The sequence below is a fragment of the Dermatophagoides farinae genome, chromosome 2, assembly GCF_024713945.1.
Source record: "Dermatophagoides farinae isolate YC_2012a chromosome 2, ASM2471394v1, whole genome shotgun sequence".
In the NCBI taxonomy this organism is placed as follows: domain Eukaryota; kingdom Metazoa; phylum Arthropoda; class Arachnida; order Sarcoptiformes; family Pyroglyphidae; genus Dermatophagoides; species Dermatophagoides farinae.
Window position 1 is genome coordinate 4,643,518 of NC_134678.1, and position 27,967 is coordinate 4,671,484.

The 27,967-nt window shown below is 34.3% G+C and overlaps 3 protein-coding genes across 6 annotated transcripts; 1 reads left to right on the forward strand and 2 right to left on the reverse strand.

Moving 5' to 3' along the window:
* Positions 1 to 5,081, reverse strand: LOC124492211 (uncharacterized). The gene is made up of 2 exons (XM_047055049.2): positions 3,471 to 5,081; positions 1 to 3,416 (listed from the first exon to the last, which is right to left on the reverse strand). Exons 1-2 carry the CDS (start codon positions 3,521 to 3,523, stop codon positions 512 to 514), a joined length of 2,958 nt encoding a protein of 985 aa, XP_046911005.1. The 5' UTR covers positions 3,524 to 5,081; the 3' UTR covers positions 1 to 511.
* A 2,055-nt stretch (positions 5,082 to 7,136) lies between these two features.
* Positions 7,137 to 15,688, forward strand: LOC124490577 (uncharacterized). Of its 4 annotated transcripts, XM_075736011.1 has the most exons (10): positions 7,137 to 8,030; positions 8,089 to 8,257; positions 8,529 to 9,442; positions 10,541 to 10,615; positions 10,672 to 11,004; positions 11,070 to 14,001; positions 14,069 to 14,259; positions 14,311 to 14,366; positions 14,445 to 15,032; positions 15,176 to 15,688. In XM_075736011.1, the coding sequence occupies exons 3-10, from the start codon at positions 8,608 to 8,610 to the stop codon at positions 15,182 to 15,184; spliced, it is 5,019 nt and encodes a 1,672-aa protein (XP_075592126.1). In that variant the 5' UTR covers positions 7,137 to 8,030; positions 8,089 to 8,257; positions 8,529 to 8,607; the 3' UTR covers positions 15,185 to 15,688. The 4 variants fall into 4 exon arrangements, with proteins under 4 accessions (XP_075592126.1, XP_075592124.1, XP_075592125.1 ...); XM_075736009.1 differs by having other exon boundaries at positions 14,445 to 15,688; XM_075736010.1 differs by having other exon boundaries at positions 7,496 to 8,030; positions 8,089 to 8,243; positions 8,312 to 9,442; positions 14,445 to 15,688.
* A 222-nt stretch (positions 15,689 to 15,910) lies between these two features.
* LanA (laminin subunit alpha) lies at positions 15,911 to 27,869 on the reverse strand. Its single transcript, XM_047053071.2, has 10 exons — positions 27,569 to 27,869; positions 27,251 to 27,511; positions 26,955 to 27,191; positions 26,726 to 26,896; positions 26,145 to 26,671; positions 25,975 to 26,087; positions 25,307 to 25,915; positions 22,860 to 25,238; positions 16,383 to 22,798; positions 15,911 to 16,318 (listed from the first exon to the last, which is right to left on the reverse strand). Exons 1-10 carry the CDS (start codon positions 27,671 to 27,673, stop codon positions 15,974 to 15,976), a joined length of 11,163 nt encoding a protein of 3,720 aa, XP_046909027.2. The 5' UTR covers positions 27,674 to 27,869; the 3' UTR covers positions 15,911 to 15,973.
* Positions 27,870 to 27,967: the final 98 nt, after the last annotated feature.

Below are 27,967 nucleotides of genomic sequence, written 5' to 3' on the forward strand. Positions count from 1 at the left end.
TGATTTTTAAAAATACATGCTTTATTATTATTTTTAATTTAATTTGTAAAAATTAATATTCGTTTGTTATCCAATTCCATCTGTAGAGATAATTTTTTTTTTATCAGATTCAAATTCAATAATAATAATTCAAATTCAAATAATGATGATAATAATGAAAAATGTCAAAATATGTGTGTATGAATAGAAAATTTTTTGAAAAAACGACGGCGGGAAAATGTGGATGATTATGACAAAAAAAAAAATAAAAAGTGGGTATGCATTCATTAAAAATTAATTAGTTTGAAACTCGGAAACTTTGTGAGGGTGGGAAAAAAATACATCATTGATTGTATTTGGTCGTAATGAGGATGGTGATGAAAATTTTTACTTGAATGATAGTATGATTAATAATCAGGTAAAAGGATGGCCATTTATACAAAAGATGGATCAATCGAATAAACAGGATGGATTGAACAAAATTTTGATATGATTTTGAGATAATGATTTCATTTATAATTGCCTAAATTGATCAGTCCGTTGATTGTTGATCCGTTCGAACATCAGTATCAGCATAATTGAATTCGATTCCTAAATTTTGATGAATGGTCCTCGAATCAACAATATCCTGTGGATGAAACCATCGTTTAATGATATCGACTAAACCGATTGTAACTTTTTCGGCAACATCCATTTCAATGGATGAGGGTTCTAATGGTTCAGTCGTATGTCTTAAACGTTTATGTTGTATTTCTTCTAAATTCTGTAAAAGATTTTTCGTTTCTTTTAATCGTTGTTGTATCTTATCTTCTTCAGTGGTTTCTTTAAGATTCTGTTTTTCGGATAAATTTTTATCATTATTATCAATATCGAATTTTTCGCTATTTGAAGCATCAGCATTCGTTTCTGTGGCTGATGGTGTTGTGCTAGATGGTCGATACTCGCCATTCGAAACAATAGATAATAATGAATCAACATAAGATTTCGTTAAATATGAACCATCATTAGCAACGCGTTCTATCTCTTCACAATGCCTAGTTGGTTCGAATTTTTCAAATGTATTAAATAATAATAATGTATCATTATGAGTTATCGTGGATGGACCAGAATTCATATAAGGAAGATGACTACCGAATGGATTTTTTAAGGATTCTTCTAAATAGTCATATGGATGAATACGTTCCGTTTCAGGCTCTTGATAACTAGGCAAAGATGTCGTCCCTTCATTTAGGCGAGCACCAGCTAAATGGCCTAAGGTTATTTGATTATCAAGATCATCGCAACCATAATCATTAACTATGAAAGGTAACGTCGTCGTACCATCTTCTGTTTGACGACAGATAGAAATGTTATTAGTATTTTGTGGGCGAGAAAGGGTCAATGCTGGAATTTCCACTGTTGTGGTCGAAGAAGATGAGGTTTGCAACTGCTGAAGTCTATGTTGGTGTTGCTCTAAAATTTGTTGGGGCGTTGGCTCTTCAACAAGTTTTTCATCAAAACAATAATCGAATCCATTTCTGTAGTTAACAATTGAAGGTTCACATTTTGCATCATTTAATAATGATTGTAAAGATAAAGTTTTTGAAGATTTTACTGGCGTCGATAAAACACCATTCGTCATGATGGGAGTGTTTGATGTTGCAGGTATACTTGTTCCATTCATTATATTTGAAAATTTAGCATTATCCATGCCTAAATCTGAAATGGTCAATGGAGGAAATTGTTTTAAATGTTCAGCTAATTGATCACGTGCAAATATTCGAGTTTTGGCGAAATACCATAAACGAGATGCTTCACAGTAATGCATTCCTGAATGACGGTAATAACGAATGGCATTTTCGCATAATAATCTCACATCATATTTTAATTCGGCTACCGACTGATAAATATTGTGCTCAATCTTTTTGCGAATCGTGTTGAAATCCATAGGATGTTTTACCACTTGTGAATATCCAGGCGTTAATGAATCGATTACAGGCCAAGCAAATAATTTTTGTGGATCTTTCATTTCTAGACGTTTTAATAGCGATAAAAGAAAATTTTGAAATACAATTTGATTCGAAGAGGTTGCTGATTTTCGAAATTTAGATAGTGAAGTTTTCATTTTTTCACACCTTCTTAGATGCTCATACAGATTATTGGAATCACAACGAACATGACCTTTTTGTAATAATTGCCGATAAACCGAAAATGTTGGTTTTAACTTTGTATGTGACCTATGCACATCTTTATTTTCGAGTGATTTTACATCAACAGACAAAGATAATGAAGAATTCAGTGATTGTCGAGAGTCTTCTTCTTGACCACTTATCGTTTGACCATTATTAAGTTCGCCAATCATTTCATCGCCATCCGGCACAAGAGCAGAAATATCTAATTTTGAACATGAATCTACATCAATCAAATCAACCGATGAAAATATAGAATCTTGATTCATTGACATTATGACATCAACATCTTCATCATCAACATCATCGATCATTTCAACTGAATCCTGTTGTCGAATAGAAGAGGATAGAGTTTTGTTGATTTGCTCTGGATATGGATCTCCCTTGATCGATATGGAATGTCCATCGATTTCCATGCAATTACTGTCATTATTAGTTTGATCAATAATATTGAGAGAATTCTTGATAATGCTATTAGATAATAATGAAGATTGTGTTGCCGATGAATCGGTGATGTGCATTGTTTTATTATTTACATTTTTTACAGTGACAATATCATTCATTTTAGAAGTGGTGCTGAATTCTTTACTTTGGTCAATTGAATTTGTTTGCGATGGATGATCATTAATAACATGATTTGATGTGGATAATGATAAATTCTGATGGTGGTGATGATGGTGATGGTGATGATGATGTTTCTTTTTTTTCTTTTTTGCTTTTCGATTATTACTATTAATTCTATCAATCTGTTGGAAATCAACATTATGATGAAATGCATCACTATTCAATGGTAACAGTTCTGGTGGAGTCAATGTTAATGAAGAACTGTCACCGGAAGATATTCTTGCATCATGATCATCATCAGCATTATTTTTATTGATATTATTATTAAGAAAAGATGTCGTTGCATTTGATGATGCAGGTGAATATGAACCAGAGTGGCCAACTTTTAACACAATTTTCAACGGCTTAGTTGATAACGATGATGATGATGCTATTTCCATCGGTAATTGACCATTTGCAGTTGCTGATGATTCCATATTCAAAGAATTGTCAATAAATACAGAATTATTATTATCAACAATCATGGATGTAATGGATGAAGATTTTGATGAATTTTTATGTTTTTTATGCTTTACGGTACAATCAGCGGAAGAATTATTAACATTCGAATTATTATTATTATTATTATTATTAGTGCTCCCACTATCGGTAGATGATGATCCAAATCGTTCGGTCATTTTCATTGTCGATTTAAAATGAAATATCCTAAAATTAAACAATTTATATATAACAAAATGTATAAATTATATTTTAAAATACCTTGATAATTTTGGTGAATTATAATTAGCATTAATGAAAGGAAGGAAGACCATTCAATTCAAAACAAAAGGCTTATATATTTTATATACACACTGTAGAAACGCATCATTCAAACGTTTTTGATTGATTGGGATCTATCACACCAAGTCTTCTGTCAAAATGGTGAACCGGCTAATATGTTTGTATGCAATTTTATGCTATGATATTATTAAAAATGAGATTACAAAAAAATATGGATATTCAGATTTTCAATTTCGACACAAATATTTTGGCTTTCTGTTCTTTTTTTTCAGCAGCAGAGGTAGACGACGGCATAAATGACGACAAATACTAATGAATTAATACTTTTTGGAAGTTCTTTCTTTGAGTATAGTTCGATGATGAAGATGATGATGATGAGTGTCACCAACAACCACCAGTAGCATCAAAATCAAGGAAGAATGTTTATTATTATTTTTATATCATTATTTTGTTATTATTATTATCAACAACGGCCACCACCACCACCGCCACAATAATCAAAAATCTTCATTCACATGAGGGCGGGATTCGTCATTATTGTCAATATATATAAGAAAGATATATACACACATGTGAACAATGCATATATACTTTGTTGCCTTTGTCTTCAATTAGGTTTCACCAGGTTTAGTTTTGTGTAATCGCTGATGTCAAAGAACCAAGCGCGCCAAAAATTGGCAATAATTATAATATATATATCGTTGATTGATAAAAAGATTTAAATAAATGTGTGATGATTCCAATCTTTCACAAACACACACGCGATTTCCAGATGTTGATATCAAAAAAAGTCCGAATCGATGCGATCGAAACATACAACACCAAACGCATGGATTATGGACGCAGTTCATGTGTGTGACAAGAAACGCAAAATATTTGTACAACAGCGAGGGCAAAGGTTACATCATATATATTCGGTATTAAAACACAACTCATACACACTTTTTACACACATTTCGAAGGAAAGAGAGAAACCAAACGAATCGAGAGAAGCAGTTCATAACACACACCACAGGTTTCGTCGTTTTTCTTTTATGATTTTCTGGTGGCGGTCGCTGGCTTATTGTTATTGTAGTTGCTACTGCGGTTTTCACGAAACGGCCACTATCATCAACAACACCATTTTATCCCCTATTTTCGCGATAAGAACCAAGCTACAGAGAGAAAGAGCAAACGTGAGTCAATATGAGCAGATAGGGGATAGACAACAAATAAACACAGACACAAACATTTCACTCACACACACACACATTTGAAACCATGAAACACAAATCAAGCTAAAGCCAAAGCGAAGCGGACGCAAATCAACATTGAAAATCACAATTACAACAATAATGATGATGATGATGATGGTTATGCGTGGTTATGTGTTTAACTGAAAGTAACAAAACAAGTATATTATATCTGTGAGTATATACGACAATCGTACAACGATCCGTGTATGAATTCTATTGTTCACACACAGATTATATATATGCACATGCAAGATTTGTATGCAGCTACCACAATATAATAGCAAAAATTGGATCCTCGCTTTTTCTCTTTGTTTGGCTCGATACTTTAGCGTTATTCATAAAGGACGTATTTGATTTTAAAAATGTTTGATTTTAAAATTATTTTGATAATATAATTAATTAATTACGGATTAATTCACAGCGAATTTTTCATTATAATAATTATATTGAAAATTATAATAAAATAATATATAACGCTGTATCTAATGAAAAAAATATCTTCATATATTTAATATAAAATTGAATTAGTCAAAAATGGTGTAAAATAATTAATGAAAAATAAGGTGTGATGAAATTATTGTTTAGTTTGTGCATAACAAACCAGATGGCATAGTATTAAAAAAGATTATCTACTATTCTATGTCGCTTAAATTTCCACTGTAAACTGCAATTTTTACACTCTGCAAGTATAAAAAACTGTATTAACTTGGCATTTGATGCGGGGAAGCCGAGCTGGACACTCCTAATTATTTTCAGTACAAACATAACTATTTAGTATGAGCTACTCAGTGTGTGTTGTGTGTGTGTGTCTGAGCATGCGGAAAAACTTTTGAATGCCGCTGAACAGTTCGTCCAGCTCAGAAGTAGAAGTCGCTTCCAAAGAAACGCATTCTGTGGTATGTAGCTTTGACAAAGCTTTTTTTCATTGTTCTAGCTCAGCACACGTTGCTGCAGCTTTTGCATCCAATAGATGGTGCAGTCATTCAATAGAACATAGAAAGAGTTCGAATTCGAATTTTCCGAATTGATTATTGTGATAATACATGTGTCACACGTGATTTTCATTTTGTGTGCCTGTGTGAGTGTGTATTTGAAGACTGCATTTATTGGAATGATTTTTTCTATTTTTGTTTCCATGATCTATGATCTACTCATCGTTTGGTAAGTTATTTCGGTTATTTAACCTGATTACACCTAAAATACCTGATAATTTTTTTCATTTAAAATAAAGAAAATGGAGCATTTACGATATTGCAGAAAGCCACAGCGGTTGACGATTCAATGTTGAGTGTCTTCATGAGATAAACCCACAAGGTTATCCTATAGGATCTATAGACACAAACTTGGATTAAACATTGGATCGATTATCATGTTCAGTCGCAATATTGAACCACAAAGTGGTTTGCTCAATGGCACGCGTTTATTTGTAAATAGACGCAGCATTGAAGCTCGAATATTGACAAGGAGGCTATGATTCATTTTGCAGCAAAACGATCGAGATCTTAAGCTACCATTTAAATTGGTTCGTGGACGATTTCCTGTCGTATTGGCTTTTGCTCTGACAATTAATTAATGTTTTAAGGGCAATCTTTCGATAAAATAAGTGTGTACCTTCCTACACCAGTATTGCAACATGGAATGATTTATGTGGCTTTTTGCCGCTGCAAAAATCCTAATAATCTGAAGATTTTTGTTCAGGAAATTAAGGAAAAGATCAACAATGACCACAGTATCTATACCAAAAATATCGTATTTCTTCAACTTATCGATTAGCAATAATAATTATGCTGTTCGGTGTACGCAACTTTTTCAACGGTATCAGGTGCAATGCACAAGTGATGGCTGACCCTGCGGTACCAAACCGAAGGCCGGAAGCAACACGCCGTTCATAGAAACCCACCGTCAGGCACAAAGCGTTAAAATTGACACCTTTGACTGGATGCCAAGTAGGGCGGCGAAGCCGTCCCCGCCTGCGGGTTTCCAGTTATATTGACCGTCAAGGATTCATACCTTTGGCTGGGTACCAAGCAGGGGGGGCGGCGCAGCCGCCACACCTGCGGGTATCCAGCTATATTGACCGTCAAGGATTAATACCTTTGACTGGATACCAAGCAGGGGGGCGGCGCAGCCGCCACCCCTGCGGGTATCCAGCTTTATTGACCGTCAAGGATTGATACCTTTGACTGGATACCAAGCAGGGGGGGGGGCGGCGCAGCCGCCACCCCTGCGGGTATCCAGCTTTATTGACCGTCAAGGATAGACAGCCCCGCAGGGCCAGCCTGGGCAGGCGCGAAGCGCCTGTACCGGGCTGGTTTTTTTTCAATTTTTTCCTTCCGAATTAACTCTTCCGATAGATTTAATTCGCAAAATGATGTTATTAATTTTGGTGATCCTATTTGAATAACTAAACCCTAATAATCATTTTTAAATCGATCAATATCGACATGCATTCGAATTCTATAGCCAATACGGTTAGAAACGGTGATCGTTCCATATTCACTACTGTTCTTCTATATTCTGTTGATTAATTCGTTCCAAATTTGTTGTTGTCGAGAGTATTACGCCGTCAAATTTATAACAAACACACATTCCGAGTGAAAAAGCGAGACACACATTGCACGACTGTTAAATAATAATATTTTTGACATAAAAAAAGTTTTTTTTTAAATTCTCTCATTTCTCAAAGCATTGTCTGATTTTTTTTTTTTGATTGATCATTAAGAAGAATTTGTGTCGAACGTGTTCAATTTTTTTCTATAGTTTTTTTTTTGTATATATTGCTATTGTTTCTAAATGTACAAGATTCATAACCGTTAAATTTATACACATTATTCTATAGTAGGCGTAGGTGGTATATGTCAGAATTATGTGATTAACCTGAATTTTCCATCAATTCGGTCATCATTTTTTTTTCACAAGTGTACCCTTTTTCTCTCATCGAAAAGAGTACCGCCAGCACACTCATAACTATAGTGTCATAGTCATATATTCTATTTAAATCCACTTTTTTCACCTATCTAAAAAGTAACTAATGATTGGCCAGGCTATCATGACCTAAATTTGGCCTTAACGGTCACGATTAGCACGCAAACGATTCTTGTCATTCGGAAATGTGGGCTTAAAGAATACAGACGGTTCTCCAATTATGACATGTATCATAATCTTGCTCATTTTCTCGGCTAACTTATTCAAAAACAAAAAACTTTGAAAAAAAATTTCAAACTTTTGTCAAATTCTACTCAAAAATATAGTTCAACAGAATTGTGCCAAAATCAACAATACTGATTAGATTTTTTTCTGTCGGGTGAGTTTAAGAATTTTTTCTTGATAATTATTAATTTTCAAATCTTAATATCAAGCAGATGTTCACCGAAATTGATGTCCTGAAAGACTTTTATTATTCTTTTCATCATATCATCACATCGAACTCGTTTTTGATTAAATTTCAAAAATAGTACCATTTTCCAAAAATAGATGGCACTCTTATCTAATTCAGCTTTTTTTTGAAAATGAAACAGTAAATTGCATGATGTAATTCCTTTATAGTGATAAACATAAATTTTTCATTTTTTTTGGTTGCTATAGATTCAGATATTGCTTTTTATGTTGAACAAGAATAAATTTGGACAAAAATAATAGCGTCCAGTCCAATATGATGACCCATATTCTTGTTTGGATGATTTTGATATCCAACCTGATTTCATTTTTTTTTCAAAAAAAAAAAAAAAAAAAAAATATCGTGATCATTGTTTTTATATACGACAATTCTAATTCTATCACATAATTTTTTTTTATCATGTAGGTTCAGCTGAATGTTTCGGACACGTTTTGATCCGTATCATTTCCTCTTATGCAATTGGAATCGGAACCCATAGCTCAAAATGGATAAGTCACTTAAACTTTCGAAACATGATATGACCCCATATACATTTCATTTACATTCAAGTTTTGCTCAGCTATTAGCATTGATACGTCGAGGTCATTATGAAGATGTTATTGAATTATTACGGCGTGAACCACAATTACTCAAACTTCGTGATCGTATGGGTCGTTCAGCATTACATCATTGTGTTGATTGTTGGCCGCTGTCAATTAATCGGCCAAATATTAATGCTGATATTGGAAAATTATTAATAAGAATGATGCCTACGATGGTCGAATGGCAAGATCAAGAAGGCAATATTGCATTACATTTGGCTGTAATCAATGGTGATATTGCACTAGTACGACATTTACTTCGATCCATGTCAGCCGTACAGATCAACATTGCCGATTATGAACTACATACAGTTATACATTGGGCTGTGGTCAGTGGCCAATTGGTTGCCATGACGATGGCAATGGAACACGGCGCCAATCCATCAACACCAGATATTTATGGTGCCTATCCTTTACATTATGCTACACAAAATTTTCTCGACATGACAACCGGTAGCAACGTAATTACGAATAAAAATGGATCAACACGTCATCTTCAAGCACAACAATCGCATGAGCAACAATTTTTTGGTTCATCAACATATAATCTTCATCAACTTGAACCTATTCCACTACTATTTCCGGACATAAATTCAAAGTCGAGCCAACAACAATCATCATCGCAACGTCGAGCCGATTCATTACGTATCTTACATCATTTACTGACCAGGCCACAGATTGATGTCAATTGTATTGATAATGAACAACGAACACCGTTGATATGGTCCGCTAGTTCAGGTAAACTTTTCAATCTACTCTTGATTGTTCCAAATATTATTACTGCTCTAACCTTCATTTTTTTACTCATTTATTTGAATGATTTGTCGTCTTTGTTGTTGCCAAATATTCTGAACATTTTTTATGTTACCATAGCATAGACAAGAATAGCCATTGTTTTCGTGCATAATTAACTTGGATTGATAATTTAACCATTTTATATTTGTTTGTCTTTTATTTCACTGCGTTTCGCTCCAATTAACTTAGCAATGTACTGACCAGTTGTGTCTGATATTTCGGAATATTGGATAGAATATTTTTCTATATGATGATGATGATGATGAAGGCGGTTATATTTCCTATTGGTTTTAGTAATTATTTAGTCCAAGGTAACCTCAAAACGAACTGATCCACAAATTCGTTTTTGTTCGTTTGCCATCCGATTTCTCGTGATAAATCTACACGAAAATCTATATGCAATAATTTAAATCACTGTGATCATTAATGAAAATTTTGATAACTTACAAATTTTCATCATTCTGTACTAGTGTCAAATTTATTTTATATAAATGAGTAAGTTGTCTATTTAAAAATAAGGTTAAATCTATGTTCTGGTTAGAACAAAGGTTTCAAATAAAAAAAAAATTTCATTCTATACATGAGAAATGTCTCCACATTTTTTGAAACTCCGTCATTATATTCTAAAAATCATACATATACCTGGATGAATTTTTCATAACTACATTTTGAGATTACCTAAATTTGGATATATTATATTAAACAGGTTAAACGATTGCCCACCGATGCCTTGACCTCGATAGTTTATTATGACAATCATTAGAGCCATATTTTATTCATATAGAAACATATCATGAAATCGAAATCGAATATCATTTCAGTTGTTCGGATTCATAGTTACCTGACGACTAACAATTCTTTATGAATTCTGTTTTTGTTCAATTCCGACTTGGTGTTTGTCAGCTTTTCATACCATCCTTATATTGATTTGATTGAATCCTCTTTTTTTGCTGGTTATTTCATTTTCATTTTTATTTCTATCATCATCATCATTATTATTATCATTGCTTTGTGTGTGAAACATCACGGATCACACTGTAGGTAATCATGATGCATTGTTGGTTTTGGTAAAAGCTGGTGCCGAAATATCTCAACAAGATAAAGACGGACTTTCAGGTAGATTCGTGATTTTTTTTTATTAAATTGATTTCATATTATATGTGTATGGTTAGCATTACATTGTGCATCAAGCCGTGGACATTATCGTTGTGTTCATACATTGATTACAATGTGTGGTGCTGATGTACATCAATTAGATTCCGGGGGTTGTACGCCATTATTCTATGCCGTAGCACTTGGTCATCCGGATTGTGTTCGATTGTTATTGGAATCGGGTGCACAATTAGATCATCAAGATCATAAAGGCCGTACAGCAGCACATTGTGGTGCATCTAAAGGACAATTAGAAACTTTGAAAATACTTCAAGAACATGGAGCAAATTTATGGTTGAAAAATGTTCGCGGTGATTTACCACTTCATGATGCAGTTAAATCTGGACGAGTTGGTAAATGAATTTTTTTTTAAAACTAAAAATTTGAAATATTTTAATTTTGCTATTTTCTTTTCTAGATCTCGTGAAATGGTTTCTTGATCAATCACCGGAATCTGTAAATGAAGTTAATCTGTGTGGAAGATCTCCATTACATATAGCCGCCTTTAATCATAATTTAGAAATATGTAGTCTTTTAGTTTCATATGGTGCTCATATGAATCCTATTATGAAAGTTCGTAATCAATATCTTACACCATTGGATGCTGCTTTGCAGAATGGAAGCGTACGATCTACGACTGCATCGAATTTAAATGAATTACTAGATTATCTTCGACGACAGGGTGCACAGCCATTATCACAAATCGATCGTCATCTTGCAGATCAAAACGATAATAATTTTCCAATGGAAATGGAAAATACAACATTTCAGTTATCACCTTCATCAAATAAAAATATATCGATTACGAATGTTACTCTACAACAACATGATGCTCCTACTTTAGACACAACTTTTTCTAGAATCAAATCTAGACGATCACAAGAAGTGAAAATTCAGGATAATGAAACTGATCAACACCGTAAATCTAAATCAAAACTGGCTCGTTTTGATGATGATCAATCTGAATCGAATTTCTCTACAAAACTGCCTAATCTCGTAAATAATCATCAAACGAATGGACAGGGCGTACAAACCCGAGCTGTTTCATCAAAATCTGAATCCTCATCGTCACCGCCATCTTCATCGCCACCAAATTCGGTTGTGCACTCAGCTACTGCTCATCACCATCACCACCATTTCACGGATCGTATGAAAAATATTCGTGAATATGATACAGTTTTGGAAAATAATAATGGACCAGATGGAGAAACTAAACATCCTACCCATTTGAAACAAGCTATCATAACTAATGTTTATTTGACTACTACAGCACCAATAGCCGCAGCTACTGGAACATTACCACTTACATCATTAGAAAATAATGAAAACACGACCGCTTCAGGTACATCAATCGCAACAGGAACAGCATTACTTCCAGTTTATTATGTAAAGCGAGTCCCTCCATTGAAAAAACTTTCATCATCATCATCCCAAAAACGGACGAAAAAATTAAAGAAATCTCGTGTCATTGGCGATGGCCAAATTTCCGTTATATTAGAAACCCATGATACGTTTCAATCAGTGTCTGGCGATGTACGAGAACAACATACAAGGGTTCAAGATGAATTATCATCTGAAAACAACAAACAATCGAGAAAAAAATCAATAAAATTGTATGAAGACGAGGATAAAAACGAAAATGTCGATGTAGATAAGGACGAAGAAGACGATAAAATAGAAGATAATCAAAGCAATAAATCTGAATATGAAAAAGATGAAGAAATTCAAGAATCCGTAAAATTTTCTGAAACAATTTCCGGACATATTATGGATGAAAAAACACCAGATTCTGGTTTCGAAAATGAAGAGCAGCATCGTAAAATTTTATCGGTTGAAACAAAAGAAAATGAAGCTGAATTAGAAATGAAAAGGAAAAGTTTGTCTTCATTGTTGTCATCCGAATCTAATCCCGCAGATATAAAACGAAAAGATTCAAAATCATGGATAGACTCAAAGATTGAATTGAGTGCGGAAAAAACTAAAGAAGCAATAAATGACACTGCTGATCACTTTAATGAAAATATTCGATCTGATTCAAAAGATAGTCGACCAGAAATTCCACATGAATTAATACAACGAGATTTTGTTCAATCATTCAATAATGATAATGAAGACGAGAATATTGACGATAATAGCGATGATGAAAGAAGGAAACGTTCAATTTCAAATATATTAGATGAGCCTAAATTAAAAGCACAAAAATCAGTTGAAAGTTTACAATCACCAAAATTATCAACAGTCGATTCAATTGAAGATGAAGTTACATCTACAAAGTCCGGCCATGATGTTCATGAACAAAATTCCGATAAACCATTCCAAATGTTGATCATAAACATTGAACAAAAAGTTCCAAATTTAGATGAGGATGAACCAAGAATTGTTGAAGTCACTGATGATCAGGATAAAAATAATAAAGAGGAATTTGAATCTGAAACATTGGATGATCAAATCAAACAAGATGAGAATATAAATCATGATGTGAAAACTGATTCTTCAATACCACCTGATCTTCCTGAAGTGAATGAGATTGAGATCAAACAAAAAGAAATTAAATTCAAAGTCATTGACGATACACCATCCGAAATAATAGAAACAGATATCACTGGAATGCAATCAGAGGAAGCAATGGATACTACTCGCGAGAAAACTATTGATGATAATTCGGATGTAAAAAGCTTTGATGATGGTGATGATAGAAGCGTTGATGATGCTTTACATTCTATTAAAAGTGTAGATTCCACAGAGTTCAAAGTTCAAGAATCGATTCAGACTCTAGATGATCAGATAGCAAAAATTATTGATTCAAGTGCTCCATCAAATTTTGTCAATGACAATGAAGAAAATGAGCAAAAAAAATCACTTACTGAACCGAAAAATCGCGCTTTTTTACGACGAAATTCTTACACAAAAGGTTCCATTGAGATGAATGAAAATCAGCAATCAATCAAACAACAATCTAGTATCAATGATCAACTAAATGGTGCTACCGATTTAGATAACATGGATTATTCTGAAAATAAACTAAATAGTAATCAGCCAGCCTCGTCCACTGTTTTCGAATCATCATTTGGTCCTGTTCGTCAATTAAAAGGCAAGAAAAAATCTTATGATTACGTTCGTCCAAAAGTGGACTCATATTGGTCAGACGATTATCATCGTCAAAATCATCATCAGGATCGTTCACTCGGTCCTATAGTATTGTCTGGTAAACATGGTCATTGCAAACATCATCATCATCATCATGATAAACATGGCGGAAGTATGGGATATCTAGCGTCATCATCACATGATGAATATGCCCGAATCGATCCTAAAATAATCAATCAGACAGTGGAAAAATATTTGAGAAAGTTGGTAGAAATTTATATTTTAGATTTTTTTAAATTAAATTTTTTCCATCATGACTAAATATTTTAGGTACTATTTGGAACGACAATTATTTGAAGAACTATATGATTTAAAGCGCTATCAAATTCGTACTGGACGTACAAACGAACCACAATCGGTTCGACGTTTAGTAGATCGATTTCGTCGTGAAATGAAAGCACCAGGAATGTCAGAGTTTAAAGGTCCATATACTTATCGTGCTTATGAAATGTATCTTTATGGTAATAATTAATATTTTGTAATGAACACTCAATTAAAAAAATTGATTTCAGATTTACTTCGACAATTATCACGTTCTAATCAGAAAAAGCTAGCTTACATGACTAAAGTAAGCCATCATATGTTTGTATTCTATTTCATAGCATTTAATGTTTTATTTATTTATTTATTTTTTTTTGGATCAAAGTCACTTAGCTATGATGATTTAGCCACAAGTTTTGAACGTTTACAATCTGAAACTGAGGCTGCTGCTCAAGCAACATCCTGTGATCAATATCAACGACATAAACGTCAAAATCGTACATATTATTCTTCGAAAAATTTTGGCACGAATGCATCGGATGTTTCTTCCGATACATCTGATATTCCTAATGATCATCATGAATATGGAAATAGAAAAAGTGAACGAGAATCGGCTACTGCACGTCATTCCAAATTCGATCCACTATTAGATTATGATAGACATCCACATGGTTTAGTTGTTGATTATAAATATGAATATCATAAATCCCAACATCGAAGAAGAAATGATACTCAAGGTGAACTAGTAGATGTGATATGTGAGAATCTCTATAAAAGTACTGGTCTTAATGGGTCAAAGATGGATGAAATGGCAGTATCCAGAAAGATAATCCAACGTTCTGGCCAAGAAGATAACGACAATGAAACGAATAATGGTGATCATGAAAATGATTACAAAAAGAAAAGTGATGATAAATCAACAATGGCTGATGATGGACAGAATGTCGTAAAAAATATGGAATCAGACCAAAAGGTAAGGTGGCCTAGAGATAATGATGCAAGCCATAGTTATACTAAAAGAAAATGTAATGATGATGATGGATATTTGTCTCGTTGTTATCTATATGGCCACCATGGACTATCACCATTAAATTTGATTGAATCCAATTCAAATAGTCCGGATAATTTACATCGAAGATTAGTCAGATTAGCACAATCATCGCTCATTAATAACGGTAAACAAAAGAGAAAAATCTATGTATTATCAAAAAAACCGTATAAAGTAGTTGTACCACATGCTAACGAAATACATCAACGATGGCAACAGATTAAAGAACATGAACGTAAACGTAAACATTATATTCGTAATGAACATCAATCATCGTTCACATCATCATCAATAGATTCAGATGTGACACTTTGGTTTGAATTGAATCATAAATGGAGATCTTAAATTGTTAAATTTTATCCCTACTTTTGGAACGTCTGCACAACTTAATTTAACACACGATCTAATAGTTGTAGATTTGATAGTTTCATATTCACTGATTGAAAAAAAAATCATATCTTCGTTTGTTGTTGTTGAATGGATTGTTACCAAGAATCTCCACAAACCTTTATCATTGTTAACATTTGATGTGATAAAAATAACTTTAGAAATAAAATACAATAATAATTTTTCTTTGGCAATTTTTTTTTAATTTTCATTTGAGCCTTATAAGCCGTATAAGGAATCAATTATTCTAATACAAACTCATATAAATTCAATGGAATCGGATCCAAATTTGTTAAATATGTAACACGGTGTATCATTCAAAATGCATCTTATCTTCTGTCATATACATTTCATATAATAAAAATTTCGACTATTAAACGATTAAATCGTAAAAATTTGCAAATTGAAAATTATTCTGATTTTTTTAAATTATCTGATATTTTATTCTATTCTAATTTCATGAAAAAAAAATTTTTCAATTAATTAATTGGACAAGTATTTAATGTTACTTCGCCTTCAATTTTAGCATTGTTCAATGTTTGAGGCATTCCATTGATGCTCTCGATTCGTAAACAACCAAGATAATTATCTTTTACATTGTTGAGTTCAGAGCTTTTTTCTTCTTTCAGCTTTGAAGGTAAACCACCAATGTAAAGTGGATCCTTGGTATCAGTGGATGAGATTCCAGGCTGTCCAGTGCTAATTACTGTTGGTTGATCATCAATGGTTAACATGACCAAATTTTTGATTTTCAATGCCTTAATCGTATGCCATCTACCATCACAAATACCGCCTTTAACATCGTCACTTGCAGTGATAGGAATCTAATAATAAAAGATATCAATAAACAATAAATAAATAATTCATATTTTTTTTTGAAAAAATTACCGCGCCGTTATCGACTGAAAAGAAAAGTTTTCCTTTGTCCAAATAGAGTACCAAATAATCGACTTTGCCAAAAACGGCAGCCAAAATACCATACGGTTTTCTGGGTTTTATCTGCATGATCAACGTGAATTCAACTCGAACCCTAAATTCATCGAACAATTTTATATAACCTCCACCATAATGGAAAAAGTGGCCATTCTCATTTTGCATTGAACATTGAGCAACATCATATTCGCGGCCATCTTTGAATTTATATTCAATATCTCGTACTTTAATGTCTCGAATACAGCCAGCAAATGAAGACATTACATAATTATAATCATTTTTGTCAGCACTTTTCAGATGACTTTTGATTTGTGAACGTAATTCTTTGGGAACTCCACCCACAAATATTGGCGATTTAACATTTAATGCTGAAGTGCCAGCTGTTGATATTACTTCGACCGTTTCTTCGTCAACTCGCAATAGGCCAATTCTGCCTTTACGACTGAATGTTGCCGTATGCCATTGATCATCATTATAATTGGATGGTAAGACGGCAACAGCACGACCAGAGCCACAATCAAAACTATAATGCAGTTTATTATTGAGAAAATAAAGGCCCACAAAGTCAATGTTGTTTTGTGATGTTATGTAGAATAGAATACCATCCGTTTGAGTGGTTTTGAATTTAAGCTGAAAGCCACTTTCACCTTCCAAACCTTTTGCTACATCATTCGTTATTGGAAATTCATAACGACTCGAAAGGGTACTGCCGAATCTTTTTTCTTCAGGATCAGAAGAATCTTGTTCTGCTTGTGGTATTGGAGGCAATACACAGTTTTCTATTCTTGGTAGATTCAGTTGACTAGGTGGTTTTGTGTATGTTTCTGGCATTATTGTATCTTTGAAATTCCTGACAAGAATTTCATCTTCATTGATGGATAATGGACACTTTTTGAAAACGGCATTTTTTAAATTGTTGGAATCGGCAAAATTTAAAAATTTATAATTGATAGATATGTCACCTATGCAGCCAGTAAATTGTGAAAACAAATAATCATAACGATCACTTTGCATGCCACCTACGAATACGGTATCCAATCGAGAAAAATCCATTGGATCATTGATATCGATACTGAATGAATTAATATCATCTACATCCATGTCTAACGTTCTTTGATTAAAATTGATCGTAATAAAGTGCCATTTATTGTCATTATAGTATTGAGAATCGGTACGTAACAATTGATTATTACTTGTTCGTAAAATGAGCATTCCTTCCGATAAATATACAATGACAAACTTATCCCATTGTGCGTTAGTCAAATGCAAAAGCAGGCCCGACTTGACCAAAGTACGGAATTTGAAAGTGATTTGTATCATATCGTTTCTGTCAGCATCGTTTTTCATTGGATCGATTGTTTGATTTTGAAACTCTACATATGCCCGAGTAGAGACCATTTCAATGCTAAAGGAGACCACCCGTACGAACGTTGAACAACCGATAGTCACGCCAAACGATTCTTTATGCTTGATGAGATTTTGTTGAGTTGAATCGATTTGCAGATCTTTAATGCAACCATCAAATCCTTCTTTGGTGACTTCATAATAAGGATTCATTCCTCGGAATCCACCAACATAGATATTATCATCCGTTGTCAAGTCGGTGCTTAATCCCATAGCAAATCCAGATTGTTCATCACGGTTGTCCACCGTAACTAAACATTCTTTGCCTTCCCGGTTAACCTTGATGAAATGCCATTGTCCATCATTGTATGTTTGTTCGGAGGGAACTTTCGTGAATGTGCTTCCCAAATCATACTTGACCACTACTTTGCCATCATTTAATTCGATCGAAAAATATGACTTTTTTGCCGATAAAGGACTTCCAATCAAAAACAGTAAGCCGTTTTTGTTGAATGTTTTGAATTGGAAACTGACAAACACGGTGTCCTTAAAGTTCAGATCGTTTCGGGCCAAAATTATATAGCTATTTCCATTAAAACGTATATTATTTTCAGTGAATGATTCATTAGCCTGTTCATCTCCTTGAATGTTGTACGATTCTTTAGCATTCCACAAGCCCAATGGTTCATTGTCAAGAAAAACGTTGGAGATAACACCATAAAAGTGACGATTTTTGATGGTCGGACTGAGCTGAACGTTTGGAGGTGCACCGCCAATAAATATTCTGGATTGATCTCGGTCCAAATTGAAAACACTAGCCGATCCTGGTGCTATCTGTTGCGATACAGTTTCCACTTTATCGGTCAATACCTTCAATCGTATCAAACGACCAAAACGTTCGACTATGATTTGATGCCATTTTTGATCGTATGTGTTTTGTGTATCTTCAATAGTGGTTGGATTACCTGCACCAAGGTCCCAGACAAGCACCACTCTTCCTCTTCGCAATTCCAAACACATGTAATCATAGTTGATCGATTTCCGTTTTGTTTTGGTCATTTCATCCAATTCTACATCTCGTTTTACCAATTCATTTGTTTCATCAATTGGATTGCCAATGTAGACTAACATTCCTTCAGGATATTCACCTTTGAATCTCATTGAAAACTTGTTGTAAGTTGAAGATTCTACCAGATTTGGTGGATTATTTAGTTCTAGTACAGAATTTTCACCAAATCGGACTCCGACGCGCATATTGTTTGCTTGGTGACGAGCTAGCTGAATTCGTTTCTTCAAATCTGCAATTTTGTTCGAAATTGTCGATTGCATTTTCGAAAATTCTTTATTCAATTCATTGATTTCATCAGATGTGGAAATATTTTTCATTCGTTCGACATCCCTTTGAAATCTGTCGACATAGTCTTTGCTCTCTTTGACATCGCTGACAAATTCCGAATAGTCCTTGATATCTTTAGAGCCATCTTTTAGATTATCTATCGAATCGATTAAGCTATTGACTTTGCGTTGTGTATCTTGTACAATATTTGTAGCTGTTTCTATTTGGTCGATGCCAATCGGTACTGATTCCAAATTATATAGACTCTGATTGACATTCTCAAATTGTTTGCCATTGTCCATGGAAAGCAAATCAGCATGATTGATGGTAGATTCACGTTCACGAAGTTGATCAGCCAAATCATTCAAATGTCTGTCAATTTTCGTAGCTGTAGGTTCTTGATTTATCTCTTTCAGATGTTCCAAGTCGTCTTTGATGGTATTTTCCGTGTTGATTGTTTCTTTCAATTCATTCAACATAAATTCACTTTCTTGGACAGTGGTGCTTATATTATCGTATGCATTGGCTGCTTTCAACGGATCTGTTGCCTGATTTTTTGTCGATGAAATCAATTGATTTAGATAGCCGCTTTGTAGTATTTGTTCTTCTGCATGTTTTTCTGCATCCGATACATCTTTATCTAGTTCCATTAATGAATCGTTGATTTCATCACGTTTTTGTTGAAGCTTTTTTTCACTATCTGTTAACCGATTTTCTTGTTGTTCAATGTCGATTTTCATATTTTCTAATGCAACTACATTTTCTTTAGTTTGATCAATGTGGCTGCTTGCATTTTGCATGGTCGATTCAGCCTGATTCATTTGTGACTTGATTGTTTCGATTCCATTGTCTATAGCTTCTCGTAATCCATTCTGAATTATTTTTTCTGCATCAATCGTATTACTGCGTGTTGAATAGGTAAAGTTTTTCAACTCATTTATCAAACCACTTATGTTATTTCGACGCGTTGATGCTGTTTCAATGTCATCTTTCATACCTAGCCACAATGTGTAGAAATCATTTGCGGCTTTCAAAGTATCATTGAACACATTGGTATCTTTATCATAGCGTGACATATATTCATCAACAAAAGGTTTTTGCAATTCCAATAAAATTTGTTCACTTTCTGCAAGAATAACTTCGGAATTTTGATTGCCAGGATGTTCTGCTATGTTGTTTTCCAAATGCTGTATAGAATCAACAACCTCGACAGCCGATTGAAGAACTAATTTTGCTTTATTTCCAGCTCCGATAGATTCATTGTAGGCTTTGTTCACTTTGTTCAATACGTCGATTGAATTTTTTTCCAAACCATCAGCTTTAATGTCCATTTTTTCAATTTTATTCAATAAATCTTCAGAATCTTTTTTAACTTTGGTAAAGTTATGAATATTGTTAATTCGTTCATCGGTTTCGGCAAATGTTTTGTTAATACGATCTTTAAACAAGTTTATTTGCTCTTTAACACTATTCAATTTACGATATGCCAATACGGAACTGGATGTATTTTGGGTCTGTGATTCAATAAACTCTATGTCTTTGCCAATCTGATCAGCATCATCCAATAATGTGTGTGTACAATCGCCACATTCTTGACATCCAGTTTCCGGTACAAGAACCCAACGATCAGGACAGCTTTCACATTTAACGCCCACCACTCCGGGCAAACACTGACACTGTCCAGTGAATTGATTACATTGTTTTACACGTGAATATTTTTCATTACAGCCACAAGATGTACATCCATATTTGCTGTAACCCCAATAACCGGAAGCGCAAGTCCGACAGGTTTTCCCAGCAGTACCAGTTTTACATAAACATTGTCCAGAATCATCGCAATTTATGTCATGGGATGCTTCTCCACAGTTACACGGTTGACAACCTTGGCATGTTGAGAATCCGTAAAAACCGGAAGCACATCGGTTGCAATCCTTGCCAATTATATTCGATTTACACTTGCATGTTGCCGTTTTATTGTCACAGTATTCTGATCCACATTTATTACAGGAACATTCTGTACAATTTTTCTGTACAATCGAATCTCCATAATAATAATCGGCACAGCGTTCACAATGGTCTCCCGCTGAATTGAATAAACACTTTCGGCATTTTCCAGTGAACGGATCACAACTTTCGTCATCTGTAGGATCGATATTTCCACTGCATTCACATTTTTGGCAGCCTTGACCAACAATATGAGGCTGACCCCAATGTCCAGCACCACATATCTCACATCTTGTTCCATTGTAACCGTCTTTACAAGTGCAACTCAACACTGAACCAGAACTGGATACTTCACAACTAGTGGCAAAATTATTTGATTCAATCGGTAATGGACAGGCACAAATCATACAATCGTTTGGTGTTCCTTGGGTTGCATCCCCATAGTAGCCATCATGGCATCGTTCACAAAAATCACCCACGGTATTATACTTGCAATTAAAACATTGTCCAGTTATTGGATCACATGTATTCGAATGACCATTACATCTGCAAGGAACACAAGCACCCAGATATGGTCCATGTTGAATTCGATAAAATCCTTCTGCACATTCTTCACAAGATGTTCCACGATAATTTCGTGGACAAAGACATTGTTCGATGCTTGTAGCTTTTCGTTTCAATAAAGGATCGACGATTATTCTTCCACCAGTTACAGCGGTCTCCATTCGAAATTGAAATTCTATGACGATTGTATCTTGTGTTGAATCGAAATATTTGACTCGAACATAGATGGCTTGCAAATCAACAAGCGTCATCATCAATTGTTCACGTGTGACTTGGGAGTCATCCAATTTTTTAAATTCTTTTTCAAGCAATCGAATAGTGACGTTGAATTTCTCGTTAATAACCGGTGATTCGATGTTTTCATAAATCAAAGTATAATTTTTGCCGATAAAAATAATGTCTGGCATATGTGATGCTGGTTCATATTCTCTATTATTGTTAACTTTGTTGATGATGTTGTAAGAAAATTCTCCTCCATACGAAGTTATCTTGTTGCCTAAATATTCATCTGGCAATGATAAATACATTGATGATGAGGATGAATCCAATTTGTTTTCAAGTTTTTCTCTGGAAAAACTAGTTCGAATATGAAATTTTTCCGATTCGTAATCCATTTCATAATCTTCATTGATTTTCATTTGATTTATTTCCAAAATATTTTCATCCCTTGTTACATTGAGCAAATCAATCTTTTCCGCTGATATTAATTGAATGGGAACAAAGACCATTGAAGATCCAGTACATCGATCAGTGTTGCCAAAGCAAAAACATTTTGTGCAACCATTTGGATTGCTTTCTTCCAAGTGATATGAATCAGTTTTGCAGCGATCACAATACGCTCCATCAACATTTTTTTTACAATAACATCGGGCAGAATTCTGGTCACAAATTTCCGGCGTTGTACCGCGGATGTCACATCGGCATAGTTGACAGTTGGGAAAACCAAAAAATCCCGGTCGACATTTGTCACAGGATCTACCAATAACGTTTGGTCTGCAAGAGCAAATTCCTGTTTCCACATTACATCGAAGATCACGATTTTGAACACCTCTTGGATTACAAGCACAGTCTACGCATCCAATTATTCTGTCGAAGCCGAATGTTAGTGGCAAACATTTGTCGCAATCTTTACCGGTGACACCTTTAGGACAGATACAATCCCCTGTTTTCCAATGACAAATAGCTGCAAAAGAAACAGAAAAACAAACATTTTAGAATATGCGAAACAAAAAAATCAATCTAACCTGTTGATGGACAATCACATTTCTTGCAGTTGGGAAAACCATAATAACCAGTTTTGCATAGCGTACAATCACGACCAATTACGTTTTTCTTGCATTTGCACTGGCCCCCGAAGTTTTCACACTTATGATCAAAAGAGCCATCAATGTTACAATCACACGGTAATGCACCTCCATTAAAATCGACAGTTGTGGAAAAAACCAAAGATCGACAAAATTCACTTGTATTATTAGGATCAATGTAGTAGTTATTCTTTATACATTCAGCCATAATGTTTTTATGTCCATCCGATGGTTCAGAGATTAGTGATTGTTCTTGAAAATTTTCTGCAGGAATAACCATAATATAATCTAGATAAGTATCAGAAACGTTAGGTGAATTTTCATTCGTCGGAATTTTCAATGTGATTTGGAAATTCTTCTGTATGGTAAATGCAGTGGAATTCCATTCAGCGTCTTTTTGTTTCAATGCTACACGACAGCCGACATTATTTGGACAATGCTCCAAGCTTGCTACTCCACTATATAGGTGTCCATTTTGAATCAAAGCATCAATATTAAATTTCGGATTATTAGGTTGATAATAGTTGAGTATAAAATAATAGGGGCCTGGTTTTGGAACAGAGCCTCTTATATCTATCGATTGCATGGAATCATTCAGATGGACCAATAATGGTCGTGTATCACTTCCTGGATTGACTTGATTATAGTTTGGATGTTCCACAATTTGTGCTGGTTTTTGTCCAAATATTTCAGTTTCAGCTTCGATTTTGATTCCTTCTGATATTAAAGGAAAATTGGAAGTAGTACATCCATAATTTTTGTAATTACAAACGAAACTAGGTTCAATGTAATTATAAGACCATCGATTATCAAATGGTATGATGGTAATAGTGTTGACATTTAAAGATTCGCTCAATTTGGTTGGTAAAACTTGTAACTGTCTTCGTTTTTTATCACCATAGATATTTGCTGAATATTTTGCCAAAAGTTGAATACGCAATCGGAACGGATCATCTGCAACTGCATCGAAAGAAAATATTCTGCCTTCATAAGTTGTTATTGCTTGTCGACAAACAAATAAATATGGACATGCTGATAGAATATTCTTGCTTTCAAATGTCTGATTACGGTTGATATTGGTTAATTCGATTAAAATGTGAATCGATTGATTAAGGTTGTCCGGTGTATGATAGTTAAGAATGATTAAGTTTGTTCCATTTTGTTCGGCAATAAATTCGAATTCTAAATTTGAATTGTTTTCATCCATTTGTGCGAATTGATCTTTAGTTTTCAATTTTGACAAATATTCGGTCGAGTCAAACATTGATGGCTTTTGCTGGCCCGATTCTTTTACAACAAAAGCTTCAGTTACTGGTAAATGTTTGCTATTCACTGGATAGTTGGGATATGAATGCAATATACAGGTGAGATTATTCAACGGATAATAAAGACATGGACCAGTTCTTTTTTCTTGAAACAAGCTTGGATCATAATAGGCTTGTGGAATTAAAACGATATAATCAATGTAGAGATCGAATTTATCAGCTTGAAGAAATACTTGCCAAGGTCCTACGCCTAATGAAATCATTCCATTCATTTGACGACCAGTGACATAAAGTAATTTAGGCTGATTAGTTGGTTCCATCGCTATCGAAACAGTCTGTTCTTCTTCATTCATCCATTCGTTTGGCAAGAATCTAAGAATGCCATTAACTGTGTCGCTATTTTTATTAACATAATTTATAATGATCTTATAAATGCTTGTTCTGGTGATAGTGATGTTGGTGGATATCTCTTTCTGTAAAGGGCTGAAAATTGCATATCCTCTCCATGAATGGTTAGGAAATATGTCTTCATCGTAGCCGAATCTCGCAGGTGAGCCCGTTGGATTGTACCAATCTTCAGTTTCATATTGAAATTGATAAAAAGTGGGAAAATAGTTTGCATCCAATGTTTCAGAACAAGTTTTCCCTTTGATTCTGGATTTACAACGACATAGACCAGTGAATTTATCACAATCCGAGCTGACTGCACCACCAACATCACATTCACAATCGACACAGCCAAAAAGACGAGCTGAATTCAACTGATAGGTATTTGGTTTACACATGTCACAAGTTCGACCTTGTACATTTGTCTTACACATACAAACACCAGTAACTGTATCGCAAATACCGATTCGACTGATAGTTCCGTTTTGATTGCAACGACAATCTTCACAGCCATACGGATTATTCATTTGAAGATTCCAATATAAGTCTTTACATTGGTTACATATTCGACCTTTGACCCGTTCTTTGCATTCACAAAGTTTTCCTATCTCGACCTTATCACATCCACCGAATTCGGCTACTAGACCAGCTGGGTTACAATTACATTCTGGTAATAATAATAAAAATAAATAAGTTATATTTTTGAATAATTCTATGCTTTTTTTATTCACTTACCTTCACAATAAGGAAAGTTATAATAACCTTCCTTGCATTGGTCACATTTTTGACCTTCAAATCTTTCTTGGCATAAGCAATTTCCGGAGTGGTCGCAAGATAGTCCAGTTGAACCACGCCAATGGCATCGGCACTGCTCACAGTTTGGAAAATTAAAATGACCAACGGCACAATCATTGCATTTAGTTCCACCAAAATTCTTTTTACATCTACACTTTCCATTATTGTCACAAGAAGCGGATGTTGAGCCTTCCATATTACAATCGCATTTGATACAATCCGGAAATCCATAATATCCCTCGGAACATTTGCCACAGTAACCTTTCTCATAACCTTCGCGGCAGTGACATTCACCAGTAATAGGGTTGCATTTTTCTTCGGTGGAACCTTCTGGCATACATAAACAAGCTTCACATCGGGGATAGTTGTAAAAGCCTTTGTTACACTTCTGACACTTTAGTCCTCCAAAATTTGATTGACATTTGCATTGACCAGTCTCAGCATCACAAAAATTATCGATCGAATTGCTAAGATTACAGCCACAAGGCTTACAATCTGGAAATCCATAATATCCAGGTTTACATTGTTTGCAATATTTTCCTCCATAACCTTAGTCGAAAAATAAAATACCTTGTCAAACTTGAAAACAATTGTATATAATCACATACCTTCTTTACAAGGACAAGTTTCATCTTCATCACGTAATTCACACAAATTTCCAAGCGTTCCATTAGGGAAACAATGGCATTCCTGACAGGTAGGATAACCGAAATATCCAATGCTTTTAGAAAAGAATGAATGTTTTTAGACCAGATCAATATTTATAAAAAAAATCTACCTGCAACGATCGCAATCAGGTGGTTGGAAATTTTTTTTACACTCACACACACCAGTTTCATCGAAACAATTACCAGTGGAAAAATTCATATCGCATTGGCACGGTTGACATACATCAATAGCATCCAATGATTTGTCTTTTGGTCGATAGAATCCATCACGACATTTGTCACAATTGATTCCTGTAGTATTATGTTGACAATTCGTACAAACACCACCGCCTTCATATTTGCCATAAATGTTTTTGCTTTGATTTTTGGCAGCTACTTCTTCATCGAAATAACACTCATTAGAATGACCATGACAGTTGCATTTTTCACAGACAAAAGGATCATCAATGGTGGCTCTTTTCCATCGGTATTGTTGGTACCCATTACAACATTGATCACACTGTATCCCACATGTATGATGTTGACAAGCACATGATAATTTCAGCGGATCTTGTGGTGAACTTTGGTCACATTGAGAAGCATGTCCATTGCAAACACATTGTCCGCCGATATTGATATCTTTGATGCTGTAAAAATACTTAAAAACGAATCAAGAATGATTAATTAATATTACATTATTGATATAACATACACGCCTAGTTACAGTCGGTTCTTCACGAGCCACCGAAAGTAAATGACCCAAAGTAGTCTTTGGTCTCAAAAATCTCAATCGAATATTTGTAGCTGTAGTCCATTCTTGTAAGATCGTAGACATTGAGAAGTTATCAGCACTTGGTCGTCCATTGATAAGTGAAATAGCAATCTATGTGATAAAAAAAAATTGTCATCAAATTTGGCTGACAAGGGATTGACATCCATACTTCTCCGTTTTCGAGAGGCACCAACTTTGAAAATTTAGTCTCACAAATCAACGAATCATCTCTAGTGATTGGCTGTAAAGTATGCTTGCCAAAAAAATAGCTACAATCTTGTGGTGTATCAGCGAAATATTGCCAAGGCGTATAGGTCTGACCATAATCTCTTGATCTTTCCAGAATCCAGACTCCAGGTCGTGGCGAGTTTCCCATTTTGATAAAAACATATGCAACATTGAATTCCTGAAAAAATTCAGATTTATTAACAAAAAAAAAAAGTTTCATCGTAGTAATGCAATTACTTGTCCTAGATCGAGTGTAAGATTAACTTTGCTATATTGAGCTCCGCGAGAAAGTGGAGGACTTTGCCACCATCTTTCGGTACCATCAATAGCAAACTGAGGTGGATGTGCCCGTCTTGGATCATCTGGATCGCAATAATCACATGCCTGACCTTCAATCAGGTTGAAATTTTCTGATTCTTCAAGTCGATTCGATCCTACAATCTTACAGTATAGTTCCGGTTCCGGAACATTTTCACCACAAGTAGCAGTAGCAGTTATCTATAAAACAAACCATTTATAGAATTGAAATTAAAATAAATTGAAAAATATGCTCACATTTCGGCCTTCTGCGATATTAAAATATGGCGGATTTAATACTTGTGGTTTAACATGGCCATAATTTTGAAATAATAAAATCGATAACAAAATAAAGAAATTCATCCTCTTTGGTTCTTGATTCAACAAAGAGAACCAGAAGATGTTTTAAAGGATTGAAATTTTTTTTAAATTAATTTTCACTGTATTAAAAATAAAAGCATATAGAAATCAACATTGGGTTTAATTCGTTGTAATTCAATTCAATGTTTGTTAGCCCACCACATTTGGTATCAATCAACAAATGGCCAATGTGAACTCTAAAAATAACCAACAAATGTTTTCGATTAGACAAAGTAATGTATCAATGACAGAGACGTTAGCACCAAAGCTTTGATGATTTATAAAGACACAAGACAG

What these genes read in the sequence shown, in the direction of transcription:
- LOC124492211 (XM_047055049.2), bottom strand. Translation starts at nt 3,523, where the DNA reads ATGGTCTTCCTTCCTTTCATTAATGCTAATTATAATTCACCAAAATTA. An exon ending in AATTCACCAAAATTATCAAG is followed by an intron (nt 3,417 to 3,470) that starts GTATTTTAAAAT and finishes GTTTAATTTTAG; the next exon opens with GATATTTCATTTTAAATCGA.
- LanA (XM_047053071.2), bottom strand. Translation starts at nt 27,673, where the DNA reads ATGAATTTCTTTATTTTGTTATCGATTTTATTATTTCAAAATTATGGC. An exon ending in TGCCTCTCGAAAACGGAGAA is followed by an intron (nt 26,897 to 26,954) that starts GTATGGATGTCA and finishes TTTATCACATAG; the next exon opens with ATTGCTATTTCACTTATCAA. An exon ending in TAACTTTCCTTATTGTGAAG is followed by an intron (nt 25,239 to 25,306) that starts GTAAGTGAATAA and finishes TATTATTACCAG; the next exon opens with AATGTAATTGTAACCCAGCT.
- LOC124490577 (XM_075736009.1), top strand. Translation starts at nt 8,608, where the DNA reads ATGGATAAGTCACTTAAACTTTCGAAACATGATATGACCCCATATACA. An exon ending in GTGGAAAAATATTTGAGAAA is followed by an intron (nt 14,002 to 14,068) that starts GTTGGTAGAAAT and finishes TAAATATTTTAG; the next exon opens with GTACTATTTGGAACGACAAT. An exon ending in AGCTAGCTTACATGACTAAA is followed by an intron (nt 14,367 to 14,444) that starts GTAAGCCATCAT and finishes TTTGGATCAAAG; the next exon opens with TCACTTAGCTATGATGATTT.